Source organism: Neoarius graeffei, chromosome 5 (assembly GCF_027579695.1).
Source record: "Neoarius graeffei isolate fNeoGra1 chromosome 5, fNeoGra1.pri, whole genome shotgun sequence".
Lineage (NCBI taxonomy): Eukaryota > Metazoa > Chordata > Actinopteri > Siluriformes > Ariidae > Neoarius > Neoarius graeffei.
This window is the reverse complement of record NC_083573.1, coordinates 38,309,354-38,334,041: the sequence shown is the minus strand read 5'-3', so window position 1 is coordinate 38,334,041 and position 24,688 is coordinate 38,309,354. Positions and strand designations below refer to the sequence as shown.

At 40.7% G+C, this 24,688-nt stretch overlaps 2 protein-coding genes across 4 annotated transcripts in view; one reads left to right on the top strand and one right to left on the bottom strand.

Annotated features, from left to right (window-relative positions):
* Positions 1 to 775: 775 nt before the first annotated feature.
* On the top strand, positions 776 to 22,627 carry trpv6 (transient receptor potential cation channel, subfamily V, member 6). 2 transcript variants are annotated; one of them, XM_060921625.1, is made up of 17 exons: positions 776 to 862; positions 2,375 to 2,536; positions 2,832 to 2,929; positions 3,028 to 3,150; positions 3,270 to 3,410; positions 4,313 to 4,411; positions 7,658 to 7,833; positions 11,581 to 11,727; positions 11,858 to 11,937; positions 13,287 to 13,422; positions 13,546 to 13,632; positions 14,377 to 14,453; positions 14,590 to 14,755; positions 15,235 to 15,301; positions 17,003 to 17,271; positions 17,384 to 17,490; positions 21,831 to 22,627. In XM_060921625.1, exons 2-17 carry the CDS (start codon positions 2,406 to 2,408, stop codon positions 22,093 to 22,095), a joined length of 2,169 nt encoding a protein of 722 aa, XP_060777608.1. In that variant the 5' UTR covers positions 776 to 862; positions 2,375 to 2,405; the 3' UTR covers positions 22,096 to 22,627. The 2 variants fall into 2 exon arrangements, with proteins under 2 accessions (XP_060777608.1, XP_060777607.1); XM_060921624.1 differs by having other exon boundaries at positions 791 to 858.
* LOC132886684 (natural killer cells antigen CD94-like) overlaps positions 22,129 to 24,688 on the bottom strand; it is a 36,845-nt gene continuing 34,285 nt past the window's right edge. For both annotated transcript variants that reach the window (XM_060921630.1, XM_060921631.1), the window contains one exon: positions 22,129 to 22,798. In XM_060921630.1, coding sequence (XP_060777613.1) covers positions 22,663 to 22,798 — 136 coding nt within the window. In that variant the 3' untranslated portion in view covers positions 22,129 to 22,662. The remainder of the gene's footprint in view (positions 22,799 to 24,688) is intronic.

Genomic DNA, 24,688 nt, shown 5'->3' with positions numbered 1-24,688 from the left:
AAACTTTCCTCAGGACAGTTATCTCAGTGGTCATTAGCTGTTTTTAAACAAGTCTTTCAGGACTGCTATGAGGTTTGAACTGAGCCATTTTAGCCAATCTGTGGTCATGACCAATCAAGTATCTGTAGTATTTCTAAATTCTAATGTAAGCTATGAGTCCAATCATTTCACTCCTTCAAACATATCACTGTCGTCATCATCACTGCTGAACCCAATCCGGGCTTGAAGTGAACCATGTTTGGTTGACTTGGCCAGAATTGCAGCAGTAGGGTGGCCAGTTCCTTTCTACCCACACACACACACACACACTCACACCAATGGGCAATTTAGAGTAGCCAGTTAGCCTAACTGCATGTCTTTGGACTGTGGAGGAAAACAGAGCACCCTGAGGAAACCCACACAGACATGGCACAGAGAGAACATGTAAACTCCACACAGAAAGTCCCCCGTCGGCCACTGGGCTTGAACCCAGAACCTTCTTGCTGTGAGGTGACAGTGCTAACCACTACACCACTGTGCCGCCCCAAACATTTTCCCACACCAGTGAAATGTGGGCTATTTGTTCATAGCACAGTTCGAGGAAACGTAGAAAGAGGTTTAGAAATGTCCCCAACCTGCCCTCACCTTAATGACTTGTAAATCTTTTTTCTCATCATTAGTCTCACATCACTTCCTCTACCTTTTTCCTCTCCTCCTCTGTCACCCCTCCTCTGGACCTAAAGCACAGCCTCCATATAAATACAGGTGACACATCACACCCTGCTGCTTGTTGTGTATGGTCGCAGGAAATCCAGGATTTTACTTTGAGTTGCTCTTTGTTTTTAAAGTGCTCATTTGGTGGAATTTAAAACTCTCCAAGTGGGTGAGTCTTGAAAGTAATATTAGCCATGTATGGTTTTAATAGTATTATATGAGTAATGATTTACTGTTTAACATGACAGTTATAAATTCAATATATTTTAGCAGAACATTGTTTTATTTCTTTATTTATATTACATGCTTCAACAAAATTTAGGATTTTGTCTTTAGCCTTTGAATGCTTCGTTATCAAACAAATGCACAGATATTTTACAAATACTAAAGAAAACATCAAACTAATTACACGGTTTTCCTTGCAAATTACAACAGGGCATCACATTTCCAAATCTAAATCATTTGCACAAATCAGTGTTGAAGTCAAGTCACTAAACCTCAAGTCCGAGTCCAGTCTCAAGCCCCCAGTGTTCAAGTCCGAGTCAAGACCAAGTCATTAAAAAAATTTTTGAGTCAAGTCCGAGTCGAGTCCACTATCGATCTGAGTGGAGTCCGAGAATAAGACTCCAACCGCACCATTTGACGGTGGCTGTTTTAGTGCCATTAACACTAGTTTGTTCCTGAACATGACGTATGAACAGGTGAATGTGCTTCTCTTTGTCAGGGAGTGTGAAGTATTCTGTCAGAGATGGTTCGGAGACGGATGTAAGTGCAGAAAATGTGTTTATTAATACAAGTGAAGAGGGTAAACAATCCAGCAAGTCAGGCAAAATCGTAAAACGGTGAAACAGGCAATAGGTCGAGTGAGGCACAAACAGGCTATCATAGACTCTGCAGAATCAAAGACGAGAAACAGGAAATCAGGGATCAGGAAATCAAACAAGGAAATAAGGGTTGGTAATGTTTCAGCAACACAACTCAATACTTCGCAAAGTAAGTGTGTTTTCACAGTTTTTATATAGGCCTTAATCCTGTGCAGGTGCGAGTTGTTTACGGCGCAGGAGAGTCCACTTGGCAAGCGTGCTGTCCGGAGCGCGCCCAAGAATCTATCTGATGCATATGCCAAGGCGCTCAGGTGTGACACTCTTGTACGAAAATAGTACAAAATTAATGCAGATATAAATATCTCATGCCAAATTATTATGGCATGTTACAAAAACTAAAGAAAAAATCAGAGTCCTCGTCTCCATTTTCCGAGTCCTAATGCAGTTAATGCACGAGTCCGAGTCCAAGTCTGAGTCATCAGTGCTCAAGTCCAAGTCGAGTCACAAGTCCTTAAAATTAGGGCACGAGTCGGACTCCATTACTACAAGCCTGGCACAAATCAATTTATATGAAAAGTTACAAAGCTTATGGTTAGGGATGGAGTTTGTGTTTGGACATTCTCAAGCAAATTCTAAACACATCGTCCATGTTTGCTTAAATTTGCACATTTTTTTTCTCACCCTAACCCTAAATCTAACCCTAGGAGATTTTGTTTGTTAGTTAATCTGCTTTCTTTTATAAACGTAGCTAAAACTGGATAAGAATTTGATATTAAAATGAAATACATTTCATACTGAAACAAGTATGTCATGTTTAAGTCGCTCTTCTGAGTCATGCCCTGTTTTTATCCTGTCAGTCTTTGAAATCAGACGACCTCCTTCAAGAACATGGCTCCGCCCCTTTCACGGTCTGCCCCAGGGAATATCGTCCACTGGTGGAATCACTTTAAATTCTGGCTCCGAAATAGGAAGGGCTGGAATGAAGTGTTGGATGAGATGTTCCTTTGTCAGTCTAAAAGGTTGTTTTAACGTACACAAACACACAGACGCGTGCCAATGTGATCAGTTACTTGAACATCGTTATATAGTTATGGTTGTGTAATAACAAGTAAATGATTATGTGCAATGTGAATAAGTGATGTTATAATACACTTGCACAAAAATGATGATTAAAACTATTATAACTAAACCAGCACATGTTGTGGTTCCTTGTACTAATTTAATACTATATATTTATTGTAATTTTAGCAACTAAATGTCATAAACCTGGCGTCCATCAAGAACATATCACATCTGTGCCTCTTTGTCCATCAGAGTAAATGAAATCCCCCTGTTTTATGCAACAAAGGCAAACAATGTGGGCTGCATTAGGAAACTGCTGGATTGTTCTACAACCAATATCTTTGAAAGAGGTGAGTTGCTGTCATGTTTGTGTGTGTGTGTGTGGGGGGGGGTGTTTGTAATATATTTATTAATAAAACGCATGTGTGTGTGTGTGTGTGTGTGTCAGGTGCCCTCGGTGAGACTGCTTTGCACGTGGCTGTGATGAACGATAACTTCGAGGCAGCTGTGGCACTAATGGAAGGAGCGCCAGAGCTCATCAATGAACCCATGACCAGTGAACTGTATCAAGGTAAACACACAACCTTATACTTAACCAACCAGAAATAAACATAAGGAGTCCATGAAATAATGTCGATTGTTTGTATTCATGGAATTTCATGTCAAGGAAATGCTGCTTGGTTCTTACAGGTATAACAGCTCTTCATGTTGCTGTCGTCAACCAAAATGTTAATCTGGTCCAGGAATTAATCCACAGAGGAGCTGATGTGACTACACCCAGAGCGATGGGCGTCTATTTCAACAAAAGAAAAGGAGGACTTCTTTATTATGGTAATAAAAAGAAAAGGGGGAGGGGGGAATCAGTCCTTTAAAAAAAATGGTTATTGAGTTTTCTATGCATTTTAAAGCTAGACAGCCTTATGATTTCATAAAATCGGTGAAAGTTAGTTCCTTCTGAAATTTGGTCAGTATGATATATGATTATTTCTGCAATATCTTAAAAAAACCCAGGCCATTCTGTGGCTGGGAAGTTATTTAATTTGAGTGGATTCCCGAGCAAATAATGTGCATGAAATCGCTCGCTTCGCGCAGTCAAAGGAAGTCCGTGTGCGCACGCACAGGTTTACCTTCTTCTTCTTTTGAGGTTTACGGCAGCTGGCATCCACAGTGTTGCATTACTGCCATCTACAGGTTTACCTTGACCGTCCACTGACAGTTACATCATTCTGTTGCTAAACAAACAGCTGATCACACCGAGGTGCTCGCTAACCGCCGATATTTATTAGTTTGGTCCTGTGTTTCCTTTCCTTCACAACATGTCTTTTCTTCTCGCTTTCTATTACTGTAGTCGGTCTTTCACGCTTCATTCACGTCCTCCATTTCCCTCTCCTGTTTCAAATTTGTATCCCACAATGCCTTGCGTGAACGGGGAAAGCCCACCACATGATGCATGATGTAGTATATAGAATTGGGTCATGGTGAAGCAGGAAAAAATAGCGGAGAATTTAGGACCATGCAGCCTTAAATTCATTAAATGTTCTTTTAGAAAAAAAAACCTAATAAAATTGGAAGTCTGTGAGTTGAATTCAGTAGCTTTCGGTCCACTAAACAAAAATAATTGGGTGTCAGGGAAAATTCTTTTCATGACCTACACTTGAAAAATTTGAAAGGCAGACTAAGTTTATTAATGTGCTCCTGGGTGTAAAATTGTTTCTGATGTTCTGTGTGTTTAGGTGAGCACATCCTAGCCTTCGCCAGCTGTGTCGGTAATGAGGATATCATCTCCATGTTGATAAAGGCTGGTGCTAACATTCGGGCTCAAGACTCCCTTGGTAAGAGCAAAATATGCTCCTGGTTTTGTATTCCCCTTAATATGTAAATTACAGCACAAACTACAGAGCAGACAAAAGTACTGAAATCCTTTACTCAAGCAAAAGTGCAATTACTTATTTAAATAAATACACTGGTAAAAGTTGAAGTATAGCTTCAATTTCTCCACTCAAGTTGAAATAGAAAAGTAAAACGATAGACATTTGGTTTGTATGAAAGTAAAAGTGCAAGTAAGATTCACAGTAGTCTGTTTACTGATAGTTCTGATTGTAAATTAGTGCCCCTTTTACCAAGGAACCAAAGGATGACGGAAAACAGTAAGACTGTTAACAACGACGACTCCTGAACTTGCAAATGTTTAGCTAGTATAGTAATAACAAAATATTTGAATGCTAATACAGCTAGCTGTCACAATATCAACTGCCTCAATAAATACAAAGTCATGTATCTACAGATAGATTACAATAATTAATAATTATTCGCTGAGTTTGCATGTTCTCCCCGTGTCTGTGTGGGTTTCCTCCGGGTGCTCCGGTTTCCCCCACAGTCCAATGACATGCAGGTTAGGCTAATTGGTGGCTCTAAATTGACCGTAGGTGTGAATGTGAGTGTGAATGGTTGTCTGTGTCTATGGTGGGGTTTACATTAGACTGTATCAGCGGATCATCAGATTAACGTTTTTAAAACGATTAGCGTGCACACAGCAATGCCAATACACGATTTGCGTGCTCACAGCAACGCCAATACACGGATACGCTCGGCTCCGCAGGCATCCTGCGCTCCAAATCACTCCACCCTGAACAGCGAGTGCCCTCTGGAGGGTGCGCACTCCGGCCCTGCGCAGCTCACAGAGCGCACGAGTGAAGCACACGAGCAGTGATTCGGGACTGAGCCGCTGTGTGTGTGATCTCAGTGCATATCGGGCATGCGCGTCACTTACCACTTGCAAGTGGAAGGATGGCAAGCCTAAAGACAATCATAACTACACAATGGGCAGTATTTGCATCAGTATTTGCAGTATTTTCATACTTTTATACTCTTTAATGAAAGGTGATACAAGGCGGAAGTCCGCGCCGTTTTTCAGCAGTCGCGTCACATGACTAACGCCAGCGAATCAGGAAGGTGGATGTCACAGTGACGTTGTCCAATGATGACGCCAGCTAGAGCTCAGCACAGCGTATCCGCGTATTCTCAATGTTTACACAGCACCGGACCAGACACGATCTGGATTGAATACGTGGACCCCGGCGGATTCCCGTTTCCCGGCGTTTCCAGGCGTTTTAATGTAAACGGACAGTGCATCCGCGAAGAAAATGAGACAGATACGGTCTAATGTAAACTTGGCCTATGTGTCAGCCCTGTGATGATCTGGTGATTTGTCCAGGGTGTACCCCGCCTCTCACCCATAGTCAGGTGGGATAGGCTCCAGCTTGCCCGCGACCCTGCACAGGATAAGCGGTTAGAGATAATGGATGGATGGATAATTATTCACCAAAAGGTGAAGTGAATATTGGTGAATAATAACGGAGATGAAGTCGAGGTTATTATTCACCGATATTCACTGAGCCTGAGGTGGATAATTGTTTGAGTATAAATACATACACTACCGTTCAAAAGTTTGGGGTCACTTTGAAATGTCCTTATTTTTTAAAGAAAAGCACTGTTCTTTTCAATGAAGATCACTTTAAACTAACCAGAAATCCACTCTATACATTGCTAATGTGGTAAATGACTATTCTAGCTGCAAATGTCTGGTTTTTGGTGCAATATCTCCATAGGTGTATAGAGGCCCATTTCCAGCAACTATCACTCCAGTGTTCTAATGGTACAATGTGTTTGCTCATTGCCTCAGAAGGCTAATGGAGGATTAGAAAACCCTTGTACAATCATGTTAGTACAGCTGAAAACAGTTGAGCTCTTTAGAGAAGCTATAAAACTGACCTTCCTTTGAGCAGATTGAGTTTCTGGAGCATCACATTTGTGGGGTCGATTAAATGCTCAAAATGGCCAGAAAAATGTCTTGACTATATTTTCTATTCATTTTACAACTTATGGTGGTAAATAAAAGTGTGACTTTTCATGGAAAACACAAAATTGTCTGGGTGACCCCAAACTTTGGAACGGTAGTGTACCTGATTATTTCAAAAATATATTTAAAAAATCATATTTAAAAAAATAATTTATTTCAAACTTCAAAAGCGGCATCCAAATGTAATGCATGCAAACTTGTGTCACTTATCTACGCCAACTTACATAAAATACTTTGTTTTGAACTTGACAAAATAAATCACAATCCCACCTTACCTTTGAATAGTTTTAGACCACACTCCATAGCATCTTTAGCGCTTTTAGGATTCACAGCATTTTGTTTCATCATTTGTAATTCTTCCTCAGTTACAGTGACAAAGTGATTGGCCACCATTTTGCCGAGTCACTCGAGGTGATTATTGAGAACTCGTCCGAATTTCTCAACCAATCAGCGTGTGCGATTTTCTTTAATCACCTGCGCATTTATACTAATGGGTATTATGTCTCACTCTTGTTCGAACATCTGTGTAATTTAGATTTATTAAAAATTGTTGATCAAGTCCTTGATGCTAGCAAGCCACCTTATGAAAGTAGTGAGTAGAACGTAGAGATTCATCTTCTGAAATATCACAATTAAAAGTTAAAAATAAAGATACTTAGAAAGTAAGTTAGAAAGTAAAAATTCGTACTTTATTTTACCACCTCTAGGCAAGTTTCCATTCACCTGCTTAATGGAAATTGCAAAGTAAAAAATGAATAATGGAAACGTGAATTTCGAAAGAAAAAAAAATCAAATATTGCAAAAAATGTTTACATGCCCATATAAGGTGGATTTTAAGATGATTTGACAAAGCAAAATTTCACGTTTTGAAACGGAAGCATGTTTTTCACATTTAAGTCACATGACATGACATGAAGAGGAACCAAACCAATGAATATTACCATTCCAACACTTATCAGGTCATGGAGATCCATCACTATGTTTAATTGAAATGACTATCTGCAAAAGGAGAAAACCCAGCCTTAGTCACATAACATCATTCAGTGGAAACACAGACCATTCACAGTTGTGTTTTGTCGACTTTTTTTTTTTAATTGCTTATTTTGTGCAAAACTGCAAAGGAAACCTGCTTTCTGACAATCTATTAAACATATTCTATACATGTCAAATAAACTTTTCCTTCAACTCCTATAACTTCACCCGTCTCACTCCCTTTCAGGAAACACTATTCTGCACCTTTTGGTTCTGCAGCCCAACAAAATAATTGCATGTCAAGTTATGGACATGCTGCTAGCACTGGATGCTGAGCTGGACCCCACAGTGCCTCTTGATATGGTGCCGAATTACAGAGGCCTCACACCTTTCAAACTCGCCGCAAAGAAGGGCAATGTTGTGGTGAGAGACTTTATGCATTAAGCTCGTATCACACACAGACTCCTTATAGAAATAAATAAAGAAAATACGTCACTGTCTGAAATACCACTGAGCCCTTATTAAGGTTAAGGTTAAGGTGTTAAAGTTAAGGTGCTTGAACACAAAACCAAAAACTTGTCACTGCTAAAACAATAGTAACAGTTTGTGCCAGAGCCTGCCCAAGCCTTTATGGGGCCCTAAGTGGAATTTGATTTGCAGGGCCCCCACTACCTTGCACTAATATTGACTTTTGTCAGTGCTTGATCATTCACACACTGTAAATGTAACACACAGCTGTCTTACTTCCATTATACCAATATCAGCCTGGCTTGTTTTTACCTTTCTATGGTTTTTAACCTTAAAAGTTTGCAAACTCACATGAATGGTCTAGTGTTAATTCACACTTTCATTTTCTAAGTGAAGTACTGAGCAGCATACTGAACCTGGTGTACTGAAAATTAATAAAAGAGTAATTAAAACCAGCTGACAATGCATTTACTGTAAATAACTTGATCATTTTAATTACATTTCTTTTTGGAAACAAATGTGCAAAAGTGCAGAACAAGGATCAACTAAATAAAACATCATCGTTTAAGATAAACATTATCCTCTTACATAAAAATAAATACAACTGTAAAAAAAAACAGGCAATATTAGGTTAATTAAATAAGTACTTAAATAATGACATGAACTGAGAAACATTTAACAAAATAAGAACAGTGGCTTGAGAATAAGGATATTTATTCTATCCACATTCACTGGATATGAGCAGTCACACGCTCCGATTAGCTACTCTACTACTAGGCTATCAGCTCATATACTGTGAATAGAGAAAAACAAAATGGTGGAGCATGTTGCTGAACCAACCGAGGACGAATAAAAAAAATCTACTCAAAATCAAAACCCCAAAAATTGTTATCAAGTATGTAAAAGAAACAAAAATTGCTAAAAGAATATAGTTCCCCCCCCCCATATCTCCTGTTCCACACTCCAGCCCAATTGGTGGCAGTAATGCACCTTTAAGTTGGTTTGCCAACCACCAAAAAAAAAAACTAAAGAAGAAGAAGAAAACCCCCCAAAATACAAAAAAAGCAACAAAATATGGAATAAAAGTATTTGGTGGTAAGAACAGGGTTTAAAAAAAAAAAAAGAATTATTATTATAGCATTTTTCACAAATTGCTGTCATTTCGCCAGTTTGTTTACATTCTAAGCGGAAATGATTTTGTCGGACGTTTTGTAGAAAGATTTTGTTTATCGAATTTGCAAAAAATAAAAATAAAAATGCTTTGTTTCTCAAAATCCAGTGAATGTGGATAGAATACAACAATTATTCCACTCAATCTTGTTGTACATGACTTATAGACAACTCAGCGCTATGCACCTCATCGGCCATCAGCTCACGTACGACTCCATTTCGTGGAATAATTGTTAAATAATTATTTTTGAAAACTATGTATATATGTAGAAGAGGTTCAGAAATAAGATGAGAAAAAATCCCAAAATAAAGTCAAGGTCAAGGTTCTTTATTGTCATTTGCATGTTTCACATGTAAATGAAATTTGTGCCTCAGGGCCAGCAGCGTATATAAATAGAAGAATTAAAATTAAAAATAAATATAAAAATAGAATAGGAAATAGTGCAACCGTGATTTAAAAAGTGTTCAGGTGAACAGTAAAAACTTCAATATGTGCAAATTGCAAAATGAGGGGAGTGGGGGGGCAGCATCAGAGCTTAGGCTTAGTGTTCATTAGTCTCACAGCTTCTGAGAAGAAGCTGCACTGGAGCCTTGATGTTTTGGGCCTGATGCTGCAGAGTCTTTTTCCTGAGGGGAGGAGGCTGAATAGTCTGTGTGCTGGGTGAGTGGAGTCACCCATGATGTGGGCCGCTCTGCTCCTGCACCGGCTGTTGTAGATGTCTTCTATGGACGGCAGGCTGCAACGAGTGATGTTCTGTGCTGTGCGCACCACCTTCTGCAGAGCCTTCCTGTCCACAGCCGAGCAGTTTCCATACCAGAAGGTGATGGAGGAGGTCAGTGTGCTCTCCACCACACACCTGTAGAAGGCTCCCAGGACCGCAGGGCTCAGTCTGGCCTGCCTTAGCCTCCTCAAAAAGTAGAGGTGTTGATGGGCCTTCTTGACCACGCTGGCTGTGTTCGTGGTCCACTTCAAGTCACTAGAGATGTAGACCCCCAGGTACTTGATGCTGTGGACCATCTCTACAGCTTCTCCTCCGATGTAGAGGGGGGAGGGGGCGTGGTCACCTCTCTTGAAGTCCACAACCATCTCCTTTGTTTTCCCCACATTGATGCAGAGATTGTTGTCCCTGCACCAGTCCACCAGGTCCTCCACCTCCTGTCTGTACGCTGACTCGTCGCAGTGGGATATCTGTCCCACCACCGCCGTGTCATCTGTGAACTTCACAATACGACTGCCCAGATGTTTAGTGGAGCAGTCATATGTGAGCAGAGTGTAGAGCAGGGGGCTAAGGACACAACCTTGGGGGGAGCCAGTGTTGAGGATGATGGTAGAAGAAGAGACGCCATGGATCCTCACTGTCTGTGGCCTGTGTGTCAGGAAATCCAGTACCCAGTTGCAGAGGGATGGTGGTAATCCAAGCAGCAGCAGTTTGTTGACTAAAGTCTGCGGGTCGATCGTGTTGAACGCCGAGCTAAAGTCCAGGAAGAGCAGCTTCACGTAGATGTCTCTGCTCTCCAGGTAATTGTGGATAACAGTTGAAATAATCCTGACTGTTTGATTGGGTAACAGTGAAATGAGCAGGCATTTAGGTTATTCTTTGCTCATTCTTTCGTGTAAATGTTTGTTCATTTAATTACAAAACACATTTAGAATAAAAAATGTTATTGTCCAAAAATGTAAAATAGTTTAAATTATTAATTCCCACATTATATATGTAATGTTTAACAACGATACAATATATTAAGATATTTAAAACACTTTATATTTCATTGGTTTTTGGTTAACAAACAAATGCCATGTGACCTTATGGACTGGATTTAGCAACTACTAATGCCTTCAGCAACTACAGTACGAATGCCTTTAGCAACTATTAATGCCTATATCAGGGACGTGCATTGCAAAGATGCTCTTAGTAAAGTTGCTCTTAAAACTCCTTCTTATGAGCGAGTTCGGGAAAACCACATACAGAGACAATGTTCGTTGCTTAAGAGCAACTTTCAACTCACTCTTTAGCCCTAAAATGCAACATTATTTGGAAACCTACCCCAGTTAATGTTTATGGTAAAATACTGTCATTAGTCATGGAAGTATACCTTTATCTTGTTGTTTTCTTCTTCCTTCTCTTTGTGCTTACCTCAGTTCTTTTAATGGACATGAAAAATACAGATATTATATTGATATTGCAGAGGTTATAACCATTTTGATTTGACAGCAACAATATTTTTTAAAGAGCCAAAAATGTTAATTAGTTGTTTCTGCACATATTCGTCACAGTCAATGAAGAACTTCCAAACATGTGAGCTGATTTTGTGTATTTATGTTTTAAAATATTGTTTATTTTGTTAATGAACTTCATGAGAAAAATGGGCATTTTGTAATAAATGTTGCAGTTGTATATCTGTTAAATTAAAACAGATCCATGGCCTAGTGAACAGTACAAGAACATTTACAACAAAACAGAAACGATAAAATTTTTAGGAGTGAGCAAATATCGTGAGGTGACTGAGGTGATGTTCTTTCTCCATCACCAGGCTTTCCAGCACATGGTGAATCGCAGGCGCATTGTCCAGTGGAGCCTGGGGTCTTTGAGCTCCTACCTCTATGACCTTACCGAAATCGATTCCCGCACGGACGACATCTCAGTGCTCGAGCTTATTGTTTCCAGTCAAAAAAGGAATGTAGGTGTGAAGTGAACTGAACTCAAAAGAAAAGAAAACTCATCTTGTATTGTATTCACTTGCTTCTGGATTGACTTACTCCTCACACTTTTATCCCGATATGTTTTAACGATGTTATTTCTTTTTACAGGCCAGAAAAATCCTCGAGTTGACTCCCGTCCAGCAGCTCATCAATCTCAAGTGGAATCTTTATGCAAAATACTATTTCAGGTAACAAAAATGTGTCACATAACGGAGGCTATAACAACTCAATAACTCACCTTATACCATGGCACTGTTCAATTCTCAAGACTGATATGTCAGAAGGGTGTCATTAATTTTCTTAATCCAAATTCTGTTGATATTAATGTGTAGTTTACCCAGGGACTTGTATGGCAGATGCTCCACACAAACTGATAAAAGAAAACATTTATTTACCATTTAAGGAAAGAGTCTCTAGTATCAGTGATTTGTATCAGAGGTCAGAGGTCATGCTGTAACTTTCTGACAGAGACATTTTTAATAAAGGAAGCCTTTTCTCAACGACACGACAAACTGCATTTCTTTTGTCTTATTAACTTCAAGTCAGAGGAACTGGTGAGGAAGCTGCTATAATGTAAGTGATGTAAGTGAACAGGATGTTCCACAACATTAAACAGATAGAAAGTATGATGTGTTGTTCGTTAAGAGATTAAAAAGTGTAATCGTAGGCAAATTGCTGTGGTATAAGGGAAGTTATACACTTAGGGATGTGCCGTTATTGGAAAATAATCCTAATAGCCCAATTATTTCCTGTAACAGCATGCTCCTTTGTGTTTTATTTCTTACCCAAGTTTTCTGTAGAACTACAGTACTGTGAAAAAGTCTTAGACACCCTATTTTCTTTTCATACAAACTTTGTTATGGATCTCGATTTTATGACTTCTACATTACCGAGTCAGTACAAAAACATTTTAGAGTTCCAAACGTTCATTTTCCAGCACAAAATTAAACGTTACAGGAAAAAAAATATGTTTGTATCTGAGCATAATTATTATTACATAAGATAGGACTTTTCAGATTAAAAAAGAAAACATAACGAAGGCTGCTGGGTTTTGGTGCAAAATTAAAAAGCAAGTGTGACAGTCAAAGTGTCCAGAAGAACTGTGGCTGGTTCTGTAAGATGCTCAGTAAAACCTACAGCTCATTTCCTTATAAAACTGCACTCCCTGTACCTCAGACTACTTTATTTTTTAAAGCAAAGGGTCATCTCATACCAAATATTGACATTGTTTCATTTATTATGGCTTACTGCTTACTGTTTATAGTATTTTTTTATGTTGAAACATTTCATTTCATTATTTTTAAGCCGTTTTTGGTCTACAGCATTTCTTTACATGTGCCTAAGACTTTTGCACAGCACTGTATATTATATCAGATTTTCTCTGTCACTGGAAAAATTATTTATGGAACATCAGCATATCTTATCACACTGATATGTCAGATACTTAAAGTTTTGTAAACACATTGCCCACAGCGAGAGATATTGTGCTGGTCTGGTATCATGTTGGCTTTACATCATGGGAAATGCTGTCATACAGGTTGTTGCTGCTAGTGTACCTGCTGTACATTGGGACGTTCACTTTGTGTTGTATGCACCGCCCTCTAAAGGATATACCTGAGAACTACACAAAAGCATCAAATGACCCAACCATCAAGATACAGAAAACTCTCAAGGTACACATTTAGGCATGACTATATATGCGTGTGTGTGTGTGTGTGTGTGTGTGTGTGTGTGAGCTTTCCTGCTTACATCTCTCAAGCCACATAATAAGTGTCCGTGTGTATGTGTGTGTACAGGAGAGTTATGTGTCTTATACAGATCAGCTGCGGCTGGGCGGAGAGATTATCAGCGTTATCGGAGCCATCATCATTCTGCTGCTGGAGGTCCATATACATATAATGAAACACACTTTCACAATAAAAACTGTTTCTATTTTGCTGTCATTGCAGGAAGTCAAAATTATCTGATAACTAATTGCTTTTTGACAGTTGAGTCAGATTTCAAAATTTTAGAAGAAGAAGAAGAAGAAGCCTTTATTTTTGTCACATGTACACTCAAGCACAGCAAAATTCCTCCTCTGCATTTAACCCATCTGAAGCAGTGAAAACATGCACACATGAGCACACACACATACCCAGAGCAGGAGGCAGCTATACTACAGCGCCCAGGGAGCAAGTGGGGGTTAAGTGCCTTGCTCAAGGGCACTTCAGCCATTCATGCTGGTCCAGGGAATCAAACCAGCGACCTTTTAGTCCCAAAGCTGCTTCTCTAACCTTTAGGTCATGGCTTCCCCCGAAAAAATTATTATTATAGTCCGTGGAGCCCCAAGACCTCCGCAGACTCCCACCTTGTTGTGGTGGAGGGCCTTGTGTGTGTTGATGATCCTGAGAGCTATCGCTCCTGGTACCATAGGGCCACCCAAGCCAGACAAGTTGAAGGGAAGAGGCCAGATGAAGAGTAGTCCAATTTTACCCCAGTTACCCCATGGTCTAGAGATACTAAGTTGGCGTCTGGGAGGGAATAATCCCTCCCGGGTTATTCATACAAATATTGCATTACAAAAGTTTTAATAATAATAATAATAGTTATAACACTTTAATGCATGTGATTTATCTGACTATGCTCAGATACCGGATATCCTGAGAGTGGGAGTGAAGAGATATTTTGGTCAGACTGCACTTGGAGGCCCCTTTCACGTCACTCTGTAAGTCATAACTTTAATGATCCTGTCACATCCACTCATAAAATCCACAACATTGTGACTCGCACACTTAAGTATATAAACAATTATTATTCAGACATCTCATGCTGATTTCTCTTATGTCCATTTTGGTGTGTAGGGTCACCTACGCAGTGCTGGTGGTGTTACTGTGTGTACTGAGACTCAGTGAGCTGCCAGGCGAGACCGGACTGATGGCTGTGTGTTTGGTATTGGGCTGGTGCAACGTCTTGTACTTTGCTCGAGGTTTTGAAATGCTCGGGCCGTATGTCATCGTGATTCAGAAGGTGACCAGAGCAACTTCTCTTCTGTAACTCCCTTCCTCATTTCCATTTCTAAACAAGGCACAGATTTATAAACTAATCTAAAACTTGGGCACTCTCAGAGGGCACTATAATCTAGATCATAAATCTATATCATTGTGTCACCATCTAGTTATGGAATATTTGATGGGGGGGGAACTTTTTTTCACAATATTATACCCTAGGTTTAAAAAAAGTTAAATTATTTTAAATGGATAGCACTTATAAATGGAGCTCCTCTACCTTTGGTTGATGTAAACAACAAATTGAGCCAGTGCCAGTGTTATAATTTGATTTCAGATGGTGGGTAGTGGATCATGTGAATTGTTTATCATACAAAATTAACTATATATTTCCACATGCGTTGATAATTGAATAACTGCTGTTAAATATCTTGCTATGAAATGCAGTCAAATACAAGTTGTGTTCGAACCCTGATGCCTATTTTTTTTTCCATTTTGTAGATTATATTTGGAGACCTAACCAAGTTCATGTGGTTGAGTGTCATTGCCCTTTTAGGATTCTCTACAGGTAACACTAGAGGAATTAACAGCTTTAAGATATTCTTAAAGTATCCTAAAACTTTATGAAATGCTAACTTTCAGTGTATTTACTTATAACTTTAAGAATAGTCGAGTCACTAAACCTTGAGTCAGAGTCCAGTCTTGAGTCCCCGGTATTCAAGTCTGAGTCAAGTCCAAGTCATTAAAAAAAATTTCAAGTTGAGTTCAAGTCCACTATTGATCCAAGTTGAGTCCGAGAACAAGACTCCAACTGACGGTGGCTGTTGCTGCCTTTATGTGAAACCGTCTCTGCTACTGTGTTGGACTAATGTTACTGCTCGACTGCACCATTTTAGTTAATAGGCTACAGATAAAAAGCTTGTTCATCACTTAGCAAGCCCCGCCCACTATCAATAGGGCAAATAACATGAGAGAGGGTTAACACTCGCTAGTTCATCACTCAGCAAGCCCCGCTATCAACAAAGCAATGAACATAGCGTGTCACTTCTTTCTCTGGGTGGAGTCTTACCAAATGACGATTGAAGTTCAAGATTGTCCCCGTCATCTCCTCGATAGTTCTTCTACATATGGAACACATAGCAGTGTATTTTTTCCCACTGCACGAGAAGTCTGTATAAGCAAAGCGGACAATCCTAGGGGCGTTCTCTCCAGGCATTTTAGCGCCATTAATGTTAGTTTGTTTCTGAACATAATGTATGAACAGGTGAATATGCATTCTCTTGCATGAAATTAGTATAAAAATTAATGTAGATATAAATATCTTATGCCAAATTATTATGGCATGTTACAAAAAATTAAGAAAAAATCAGAGTCCTCATCTCCAATTTTACAAGTCCGAATGCAGTTAATGCACGAGTCTGAGTCCAAGTTCGAGTCATCGGTGCTCAAGTCCAAGTCAAGTCACAAGTCCTTAAAATTAGGGCACAAGTCTGATTTGAGTCCGAGTCCTGGACTCGAGTACTACAAGCCTGAAAGGGTCTTAAAGTTACTAGTATATTTAATGAATTTAAAAAGTTCACTAAAGATACTTAAACACACTACTAAATTTAAGCGCTGGTCTTAAAGGGAGCTTAAGTACCTTATTTAATACTTACTGTAAATAAGGGCAGCACAGTGGTGTAGTGGTTAGCACTGTCGCCTCACAGCAAGAAGGTTCTGGATTTGAGCCCAGTGGCCGACGGGGGCCTTTCTGTGTGGAGTTTGCATGTTCGCCCCATTTCTGTGTGGGTTTCCTCCAGGTGCTCCGGTTTCCCACACAGTCCAAAGACATGCAGGTTAAGTTAACATGGGGCAGCCATGGCCTGAAATGCCCTTGAGCAGGGCACCTAAACCCCAACTGCTCCCCAGATGCTGTAGCATAGCTGCCCACTGCTCTGGGTATGTGTGTGTGCTCATTGCTCACTTGAGTGTGCATGTGTGTGTTCACTGCTTCAGATGGGTTAAATGCAGAGGAGGAATTTCATTGTGTGCTTAAGTCTGTGCTTGACTGTACGTGTGACAAAGAAAGACTTCTTCTTCTTCATAATACATGACTAAATTTAAGGTTCCTTTAAGGTTTAGATTAAATGCAATTAATTTCACATTTTCACTGAGTGTAAATTAAACTCCGGAATACACAATTAGCATTGTAAATGAATGTAGCAATTTGGCATCTATGCCATTTTCAAAAACAAAATTTTAACCTGCCATTTCCCCATCTGCACTCTAGCTCAGTGGACTGTATACATGACTCAGGAACATCTGTCTTTACCATCGATGCGCTCGTACCCCATCACGCTCTTCAGCATGTTTGAGCTGACTGTTGGTCTCATCGATATGCCCGTGGACCACACCATCTACACTCACCCCATTGTATTTGTGGTCTTTTGCTGCTTCAGTGTGGTGTCCCATCTCCTCCTCCTCAGCCTCCTCACGGCCATGATGAGTGACACACAGTGGAGGGTTGCACAAGAGCGAGATGAGCTCTGGAGGACTCAGGTGGGTATCAGAAAAAAACCTTGAAATGGCAAACTTAATCAGCCAGCTTGAAGGAATTGAATGTAGTTCACTGTATTATGTTGGATGATTGTTTACTGTGGGTTCTGTGTAGGTGGTAGCCACTACACTGATGCTGGAACATCGGCTGCCGCGGTGTTTGTGGCCAAGGCTGGGCATGTGTGGTCTGAACTATGGCCTGGGAAATCGCTGGTTCCTCCGGTAAGGAACACAAACATGATGGCCAATAATAATATGACCATGACCATATTAAGCACATCATGATTATATTATATACAGTGGATATAAAAAGTGTACACACCCCATTAAAATGATAGGCTTTTGTGATGTAAAAAAAAAAATGAGACCACGATAAATAATTTCAAAACTTTTCCCACCTTTAATGTGACCTATAACCTGTACAATTCAATTGAAAAACAAACAAATCTGTTTGGGGGAAAAACATCTCATCTCATCTCATTATCTGTAGCCGCTTTATCCTGTTCTACAGGGTCGCAGGCAAGCTGGAGCCTATCCCAGCTGACTATGGGCAAAAGGCAGGGTACACCCTGGACAAGTCGCCAGGTCATCACAGGGCTGACACATAGACACAGACAACCATTCACACTCACATTCACACCTACGGTCAATTTAGAGTCACCAGTTAACCTAACCTGCATGTCTTTGGACTGTGGGGGAAACCGGAGCACCCAGAGGAAACCCACGCAGACATGGGGAGAACATGCAAACTCCACACAGAAAGGCCCTCGCCAGCCACGGGGCTCGAACCCAGACCTTCTTGCTGTGAGGCGACAGCGCTAACCACTACACCACCGTGCCGCCCAGGGAAAAACATAAAAAATAAAAAATGTACAATAAACTGGTTGCATAAGTGTGCACACCCTTAAACTAATACTATGTTGAAGCACCTTTTGATTTAATTACAGCATTCAGTCTTTCTGGGTCGGAGTCTATCAGCCTGCCGCATCTAGACTTGCCAAAATATTTGCCCACTCTTCCTTGCAAAAGCGCTCCAAATCTGTCAGATTGCGAGGGCAGCTCTTGTGCACAGCCCTCTTCAGGTCACCCCACAGATTTTCAATTGGATTTAGGTCTGGGCTCTGGCTGGGCCATTCCAAAACTTTAATTTTCTTCTGGTGAAGCCATTCTTTTGTTGATTTCGATGTATGCTTGGGGTCATTGTCATGTTGAAGGATTAAATTCCTCTTCATCTTCAGCTTTCTAGCAGACACCTGAAGGTTTAGGGCCAAAATTGACTGGTATTTAGAACTGTTCATAATTCCCTCCACCTTGACTAAAGCCCCTGTTCCAGCTGAAGAAAAACAACCCCAAAACATGATGCTGCCACCACCATGGTTCACTGTGGGTATGGTCTTCTTTTGGTGATGCGCAGTGTTGGTTTTGCACCAAACATACCTTTTGGAATTGTGGCCAAAAAATTCAACCTTGGTTTTATCAGACCATAACACATTTTTCCACATGCTTTTGGGAGAGTTTATGTCTTTTTTTTTTTTTTTTTTGCAAAATTTAGCTGGGCCTGGATGTACTTCTTTGTTAGAAAAGGCTTCTGTCTTGCGACCCTACTCCATAGTCCAGACATATGGAGAATATGGGAGATTGTTGTCACATGTAGTTCACAACCAGTACTTGCCAGAAATTCCTGCAGCTCCTTCAGTGTTGCTGTCGGCCTCTCGGCAGCCTCCATGACCAGTTTTCATCTTGTCTTTTCATCAATTTTGGAGGGACGTCCAGTTCTCGGTAATGTCACTGTTGTCCCATATTTTCTCCACTTCTTCATGACTGTCTTCACTGTGCTCCATGGTATATCTAATGCCATGGAAATGTTTTTGCACCCTTCTCCTGACTGATACCTTTCAACAATGAGATCCCTTTGATGCTTTGTAAGCTCTCTGTGAACCCTGGCTTTTGCTGGAGGATGCAACTGAGTAAATGTCTGAACTTTATTTGGGGTTAATCAGAGTCATTTTAATTGATGGTAGGTGTGAACCCAAAAAGACTGAATGCTGTAATTGAATTAAAAGGTGCTTCAACAAAGTATTAATTTAAGGGTGCACACACTTATGCAACCAGCTTATTGTACATTTGTTTTTTTTTTGGTTTTTTTAATTTATGTTTTTTTTTCCCCCTAGCAGATTTATTTGTTTTTCAATTGAATTGTCGAGATTATAGGTCGGGCAGCATGGTGATGTAGTGGTTAGCGCTGTTGCCTCACAGCAAGAAGGTCCAGGTTCGAGCCCCGTGGCCGGCGAGGGCCTTTCTGTGTGGAGTTTGCATGTTCTCCGCATGGGTTTCCTCCGGGTGCTCCAGTTTCCCCCACAGTCCAAAGATATGCAGGTTAGGTTAACTGGTGACTCTAAATTGACCGTGAGTGTGAATGTGAGTGTGGATGGTTGTCTGTGTCTATGTGTCAGCCCTGTGATGACCTGGCGACTTGTCCAGGGTGTACCCCGCCTTTCGCCCGTAGTCAGCTGGGATAGGCTCCAGCTTGCCTGCGACCCTGTAGAACAGGATAAAGCGGCTAGAGATAATGAGATGAGATGAGGTTATAGGTCACATTAAAGGCAGGAAAAGTTTTTAAATTATTTATTGTGGTCTCATTTTTTTTTTTACATTAGAAAAACATATCATTTTAACGGGATGTGTACACTTTTTATATCCACTGTATAATCATAATCAGAATATTGTTATCCCTGTGTCCACGTGGGTTTCCTCTTTGCTTGACAGTTTCCTCCCACCTTCAAAAATGTTTGATGGATTGGCTGCAATAAATTTCCCCTAGATGTGAATGAGTGTGTGAATGTACAACCCCGATTCCAAAAAATTTGGGACAAAGTACAAATTTTAAATAAAAACGGAATGCAATAATTTACACATCTCAAAAACTGATATTGTATTCACAATAGAACATAGACAACATATCAAATGTCGAAAGTGAGACATTTTGAAATTTCATGCCAAATATTGGCTCATTTGAAATTTCATGACAGCAACACATCTCAAAAAAGTTGGGACAGGGGCAATAAGAGGCTGGAAAAGTTAAAGGTACAAAAAAGGAACAGCTGGAGGACCAAATTGCAACTCATTAGGTCAATTGGCAATAGGTCATTAACATGACTGCGTATAAAAAGAGCATCTTGGAGTGGCAGCGGCTCTCAGAAGTAAAGATGGGAAGAGGATCACCAATCCCCCTAATTCTGCGCTGACAAATAGTGGAGCAATATCAGAAAGGAGTTCAACAGTGTAAAATTGCAAAGAGTTTGAACATATCATCATCTACAGTGCATAATATCATCAAAAGATTCAGAGAATCTGGAAGAATCTCTGTGCGTAAGGGTCAAGGCCGGAAAACCATACTGGGTGCCCGTGATCTTCGGGCCCTTAGACGGCACTGCATCACATACAGGCATGCTTCTGTATTGGAAATCACAAAATGGGCTCAGGAATATTTCCAGAGAACATTATCTGTGAACACAATTCACCGTGCCATCCGCCGTTGCCAGCTAAAACTCTATAGTTCAAAGAAGAAGCCGTATCTAAACATGATCCAGAAGCGCAGACGTCTTCTCTGGGCCAAGGCTCATTTAAAATGGACTGTGGCAAAGTGGAAAAATGTTCTGTGCTCAGACGAATCAAAATTTGAAGTTCTTTATGGAAATCAGGGACGCTGTGTCATTCGAACTAAAGAGGAGAAGGACGACCCAAGTTGTTATCAGCGCTCAGTTCAGAAGCCTGCATCTCTGATGGTATGGGGTTGCATTAGGGCGTGTGGCATGGGCAGCTTACACATCTGGAAAGACACCATCAATGCTGAAAGGTATATCCAGGTTCTAGAGCAACATATGCTCCCATCCAGACGACATCTCTTTCAGGGAAGACCTTGCATTTTCCAACATGACAATGCCAAACCACATACTGCATCAATTATAGCATCATGGCTGCGTAGAAGAAGGGTCCGGGTACTGAACTGGCCAGCCTGCAGTCCAGATCTTTCACCCATAGAAAACATTTGGCACATGATAAAACGGAAGATACGACAAAAAAGACCTAAGACAGTTGAGCAACTAGAATCCTACATTAGACAAGAATGGGTTAACATTCCTATCCCTAAACTTGAGCAACTTGTCTCCTCAGTCCCCAGACGTTTACAGACTGTTGTAAAGAGAAAAGGGGATGTCTCACAGTGGTAAACATGGCCTTGTCCCAACTTTTTTGAGATGTGTTGTTGTCATGAAATTTAAAATCACCTAATTTTTCTCTTTAAATGATACATTTTCTCAGTTTAAACATTTGATATGTCATCTATGTTCTATTCTGAATAAAATATGGAATTTTGAAACTTCCACATCGTTGCATTCCGTTTTTATTTACAATTTGTACTTTGTCCCAACTTTTTTGGAATCGGGGTTGTATGTGTGCTTGGTGCACAGGTCTGGTGTCCCACTCAGTGTGTATTCCCACCTCAGGTCCACTGTTCCAAGGAAAATTAACACTTATTTCATTTAACGCTGTATTTATTTCAGAGTGGAGGCCCGCAATGACCAGTTTATGCAGAAGATCAGACGCTATGTTAATGTGTTTGCAAGAAATGATGACTCGGACAAGAAAGAGGGAAGTGAGGGAAATGACATGGCCCATGACCCAGCAAATATGAAAAACATGCAGTATAACACCTCAAATGCCAACAGGAAGTCAGTGCTTTGCTGGCAGATTATTCGCCACAGCCTTCTCGGTTTAAAGATACAGAACGAAGAGCATTTGGATGCTCATGAGATGAAGTTTGTTTGAGAGATGAAGTGTATTCTGATTCTGTATAACATAAGCGTTTCATTATTTTATTGAGTGAATACAACTTTATGGTGAAAAATCACATCACAGAAAGTGTGTGGGCTAGAAAGGGTGCATCACAAAGTGAAAATGAAACAGTAGTTGTTTTTTTTAATTGAATTACTTTCAAGACAATGACTTCTTACTACTTATTTTAAAGGCAGCTACATCCATATATATCTAGTTTTATAATACACTCTTCAAACGTTTTAGTGCAAATAAGGTTTTATAGGAATCAAAGTGCAAAGTAGCTTTCTGGTAGTGCAATTAAAAGCATTTACAAATTATGATTAAGATAAGCACAGAGTCACTTTCAATGAATGCATTTACCATGTCTCATTTTCTCAATCATGAAAAATACACAGCGTGTCTACTTGATTGTGCATCACAGAATGGGATTGTTTCACGTACTGAGTCTGTATTTGTTGCTATGAACTGCATTTGTAAAAGGAAATGAAAAGAGTGAAATGATATTAAAGGCAAATATAGCAGATGTATGTGATGGTTATGGTTGATCATTCTCCATATTTAATGCCTCTGGCAGATGTAATGTGAGTACACCTCACAGCTGTTTGTGTACCAGCTGTTCAGGAGTGGACTGCGTCCCTTTAGCAGTGCACAGAAGCCTTGAGTGTCTGGCTGTGACTTATCATTGGCCCAATAGCTGTGAATAATTGAAAGAAAAAAAAAATTATTTACACAGACACAAATACCAACTGGCCACTTTAATAAGAATACCTGTACCTCTGCTTCTTCATGCAATTATCCATTTACCCAATTATTTAGCAGGAGCACAATGAATAAAATCATGCAAATACAAGTCAAGAGCTTCAGTTAAATTTCATACAAACATCAGAATTGGGGAGAAGGTCATCTATTGCCGCTTTTCCACTACAAACGCGGCTGAGCCGTGCCGTGCCGAGTCGAGCTGAGTCGAGCTGAGCGGGGCTGTTGGAGTTGCATTTCGACTACAACCGCGCTGAACCGTGCTGGCTGGAAGTGGGTGGACACATTGGGTGGAGTTAGCGAAAGTGGGTGGACGTCACGTGATGTCGTTAAGCAGCGCAAACAGTGACATCAGTGACAGTGGCGGAACAAGTCAGAGCCGAGCCGGGGGCGGGGCAAATGACCGGGCCCTTTATTAAAGCTTATCATAACATCATTTTAGGCTACAAAATGTCCGCAACTGCGGTGTTTACCAATTTCAACACTACCGGGTGCAACTATGTTATTTAGTACATCAAGTCCTTCAAACGAACATGTAACTCAGAAACAAAAAACATTAGGATACTGTACATGGCTCATAATAAAACATCAATAGCCTATACTGCGCACATTATTTGAAGGGCATACGAATGAGCGCTCAGAGGTTGCAACGGTGACAGGAAGAGTCAGAAATAAAAGGAGGGCGGTGCAAACCTCACTGAATGCACTGTGTTTACCAATTTCAACACTACGGGGTGCAACTATGTTATTTTGTACATTAAGTCCTTCAAACGAACATGTAACTCAGAAACAAAAAAACATTAGGCGACATACTGTACATGGCTCATAATAAAACATCAATAGCCTACTGCGCGCATTATTTGAAGGGCATACGACGAGCCTTGCGCTCCGCGAACTCGTCCACGATGCTCTGTATGTCACTGATTCAGTGATCTTTTCAGCGGTAGTCTCACGACCCGAATAGTAAACAATAAACATGGAGGACATGGAGTCGTTAGTGTTGCTGGTCTTGGTGCTGTGGCTTGTTGTCACCGACAACGCGGACAGATACTGGCAAGAGCGTATAGATGAGGCGAGGCGCATAAGGCTTCAGAAATTCTCGTAATTCGTAATTCTTCTTCTTCCGGGTTTGCGGTGTTTACAGATCCCAGCGTGCTCGCGGGGCGTGTGTGGGCATGTGAGGACACTCCTCCTCACCAATCAGTGCACAGGGGAGTGTCTGCTCACGCCCCCAACCTCATTTGGCACGGTTTGGCTCGCTTCAGCCCCACTCCAAAACGGTGCAAGTTTTAGGGGCTAAGCAGGGCTGAAGCGAGCTGAGTCGTGCTGGTTTTTGGTAGTCGAAACGCGAGCCGTGTCGGGCTGAAGTGAGCTGAAGCGAGCTGAAGTGAGCTGAAAAAGGGTAGTGGAAAAGGGCCATATGTGACTTTGACTGTGGAATGATTGTTGGTGCTAGTTTGAATAAGTCTTTGGGGCTTTTGCACACAACATTTACTAGAGTTTACACAGAATCCAGTGAGCAGCAGTTCTGTAGGAAGAAACACTTTGTTAATAAGAGACGTTAGAGAATAATGGCCAGCCTGCTTTGAGCTAACCTGAAAGCTATGGCAACTCAAATAACCACACTGTGGTGAGGAGAAAAGCATCTCAGAATGCATCTCGAACCACGTCTAACCTTGAGCCAGTTGGGCTACAACAGACCACATCAGGTTCCACTTCTGTGAGCACAGAATAGGAATCTGAGGTGACAGTGAGGACAGGCTCACCCAAACCGGACAGGTGAACACTGGAAAAGTATCAGCTTGTCTTTTTTATCCCCTGCCAAAAC

Excerpts from the sequence above, each read along its gene's own strand:
- trpv6 (XM_060921625.1), top strand. The coding sequence starts at position 2,406 with ATGGCTCCGCCCCTTTCACGGTCTGCCCCAGGGAATATCGTCCACTGG. Across the intron at positions 13,633-14,376 it reads TCATCATTCTGCTGCTGGAG|ATACCGGATATCCTGAGAGT; the intron begins GTCCATATACAT and ends GACTATGCTCAG. Across the intron at positions 14,756-15,234 it reads ATGTCATCGTGATTCAGAAG|ATTATATTTGGAGACCTAAC; the intron begins GTGACCAGAGCA and ends TCCATTTTGTAG.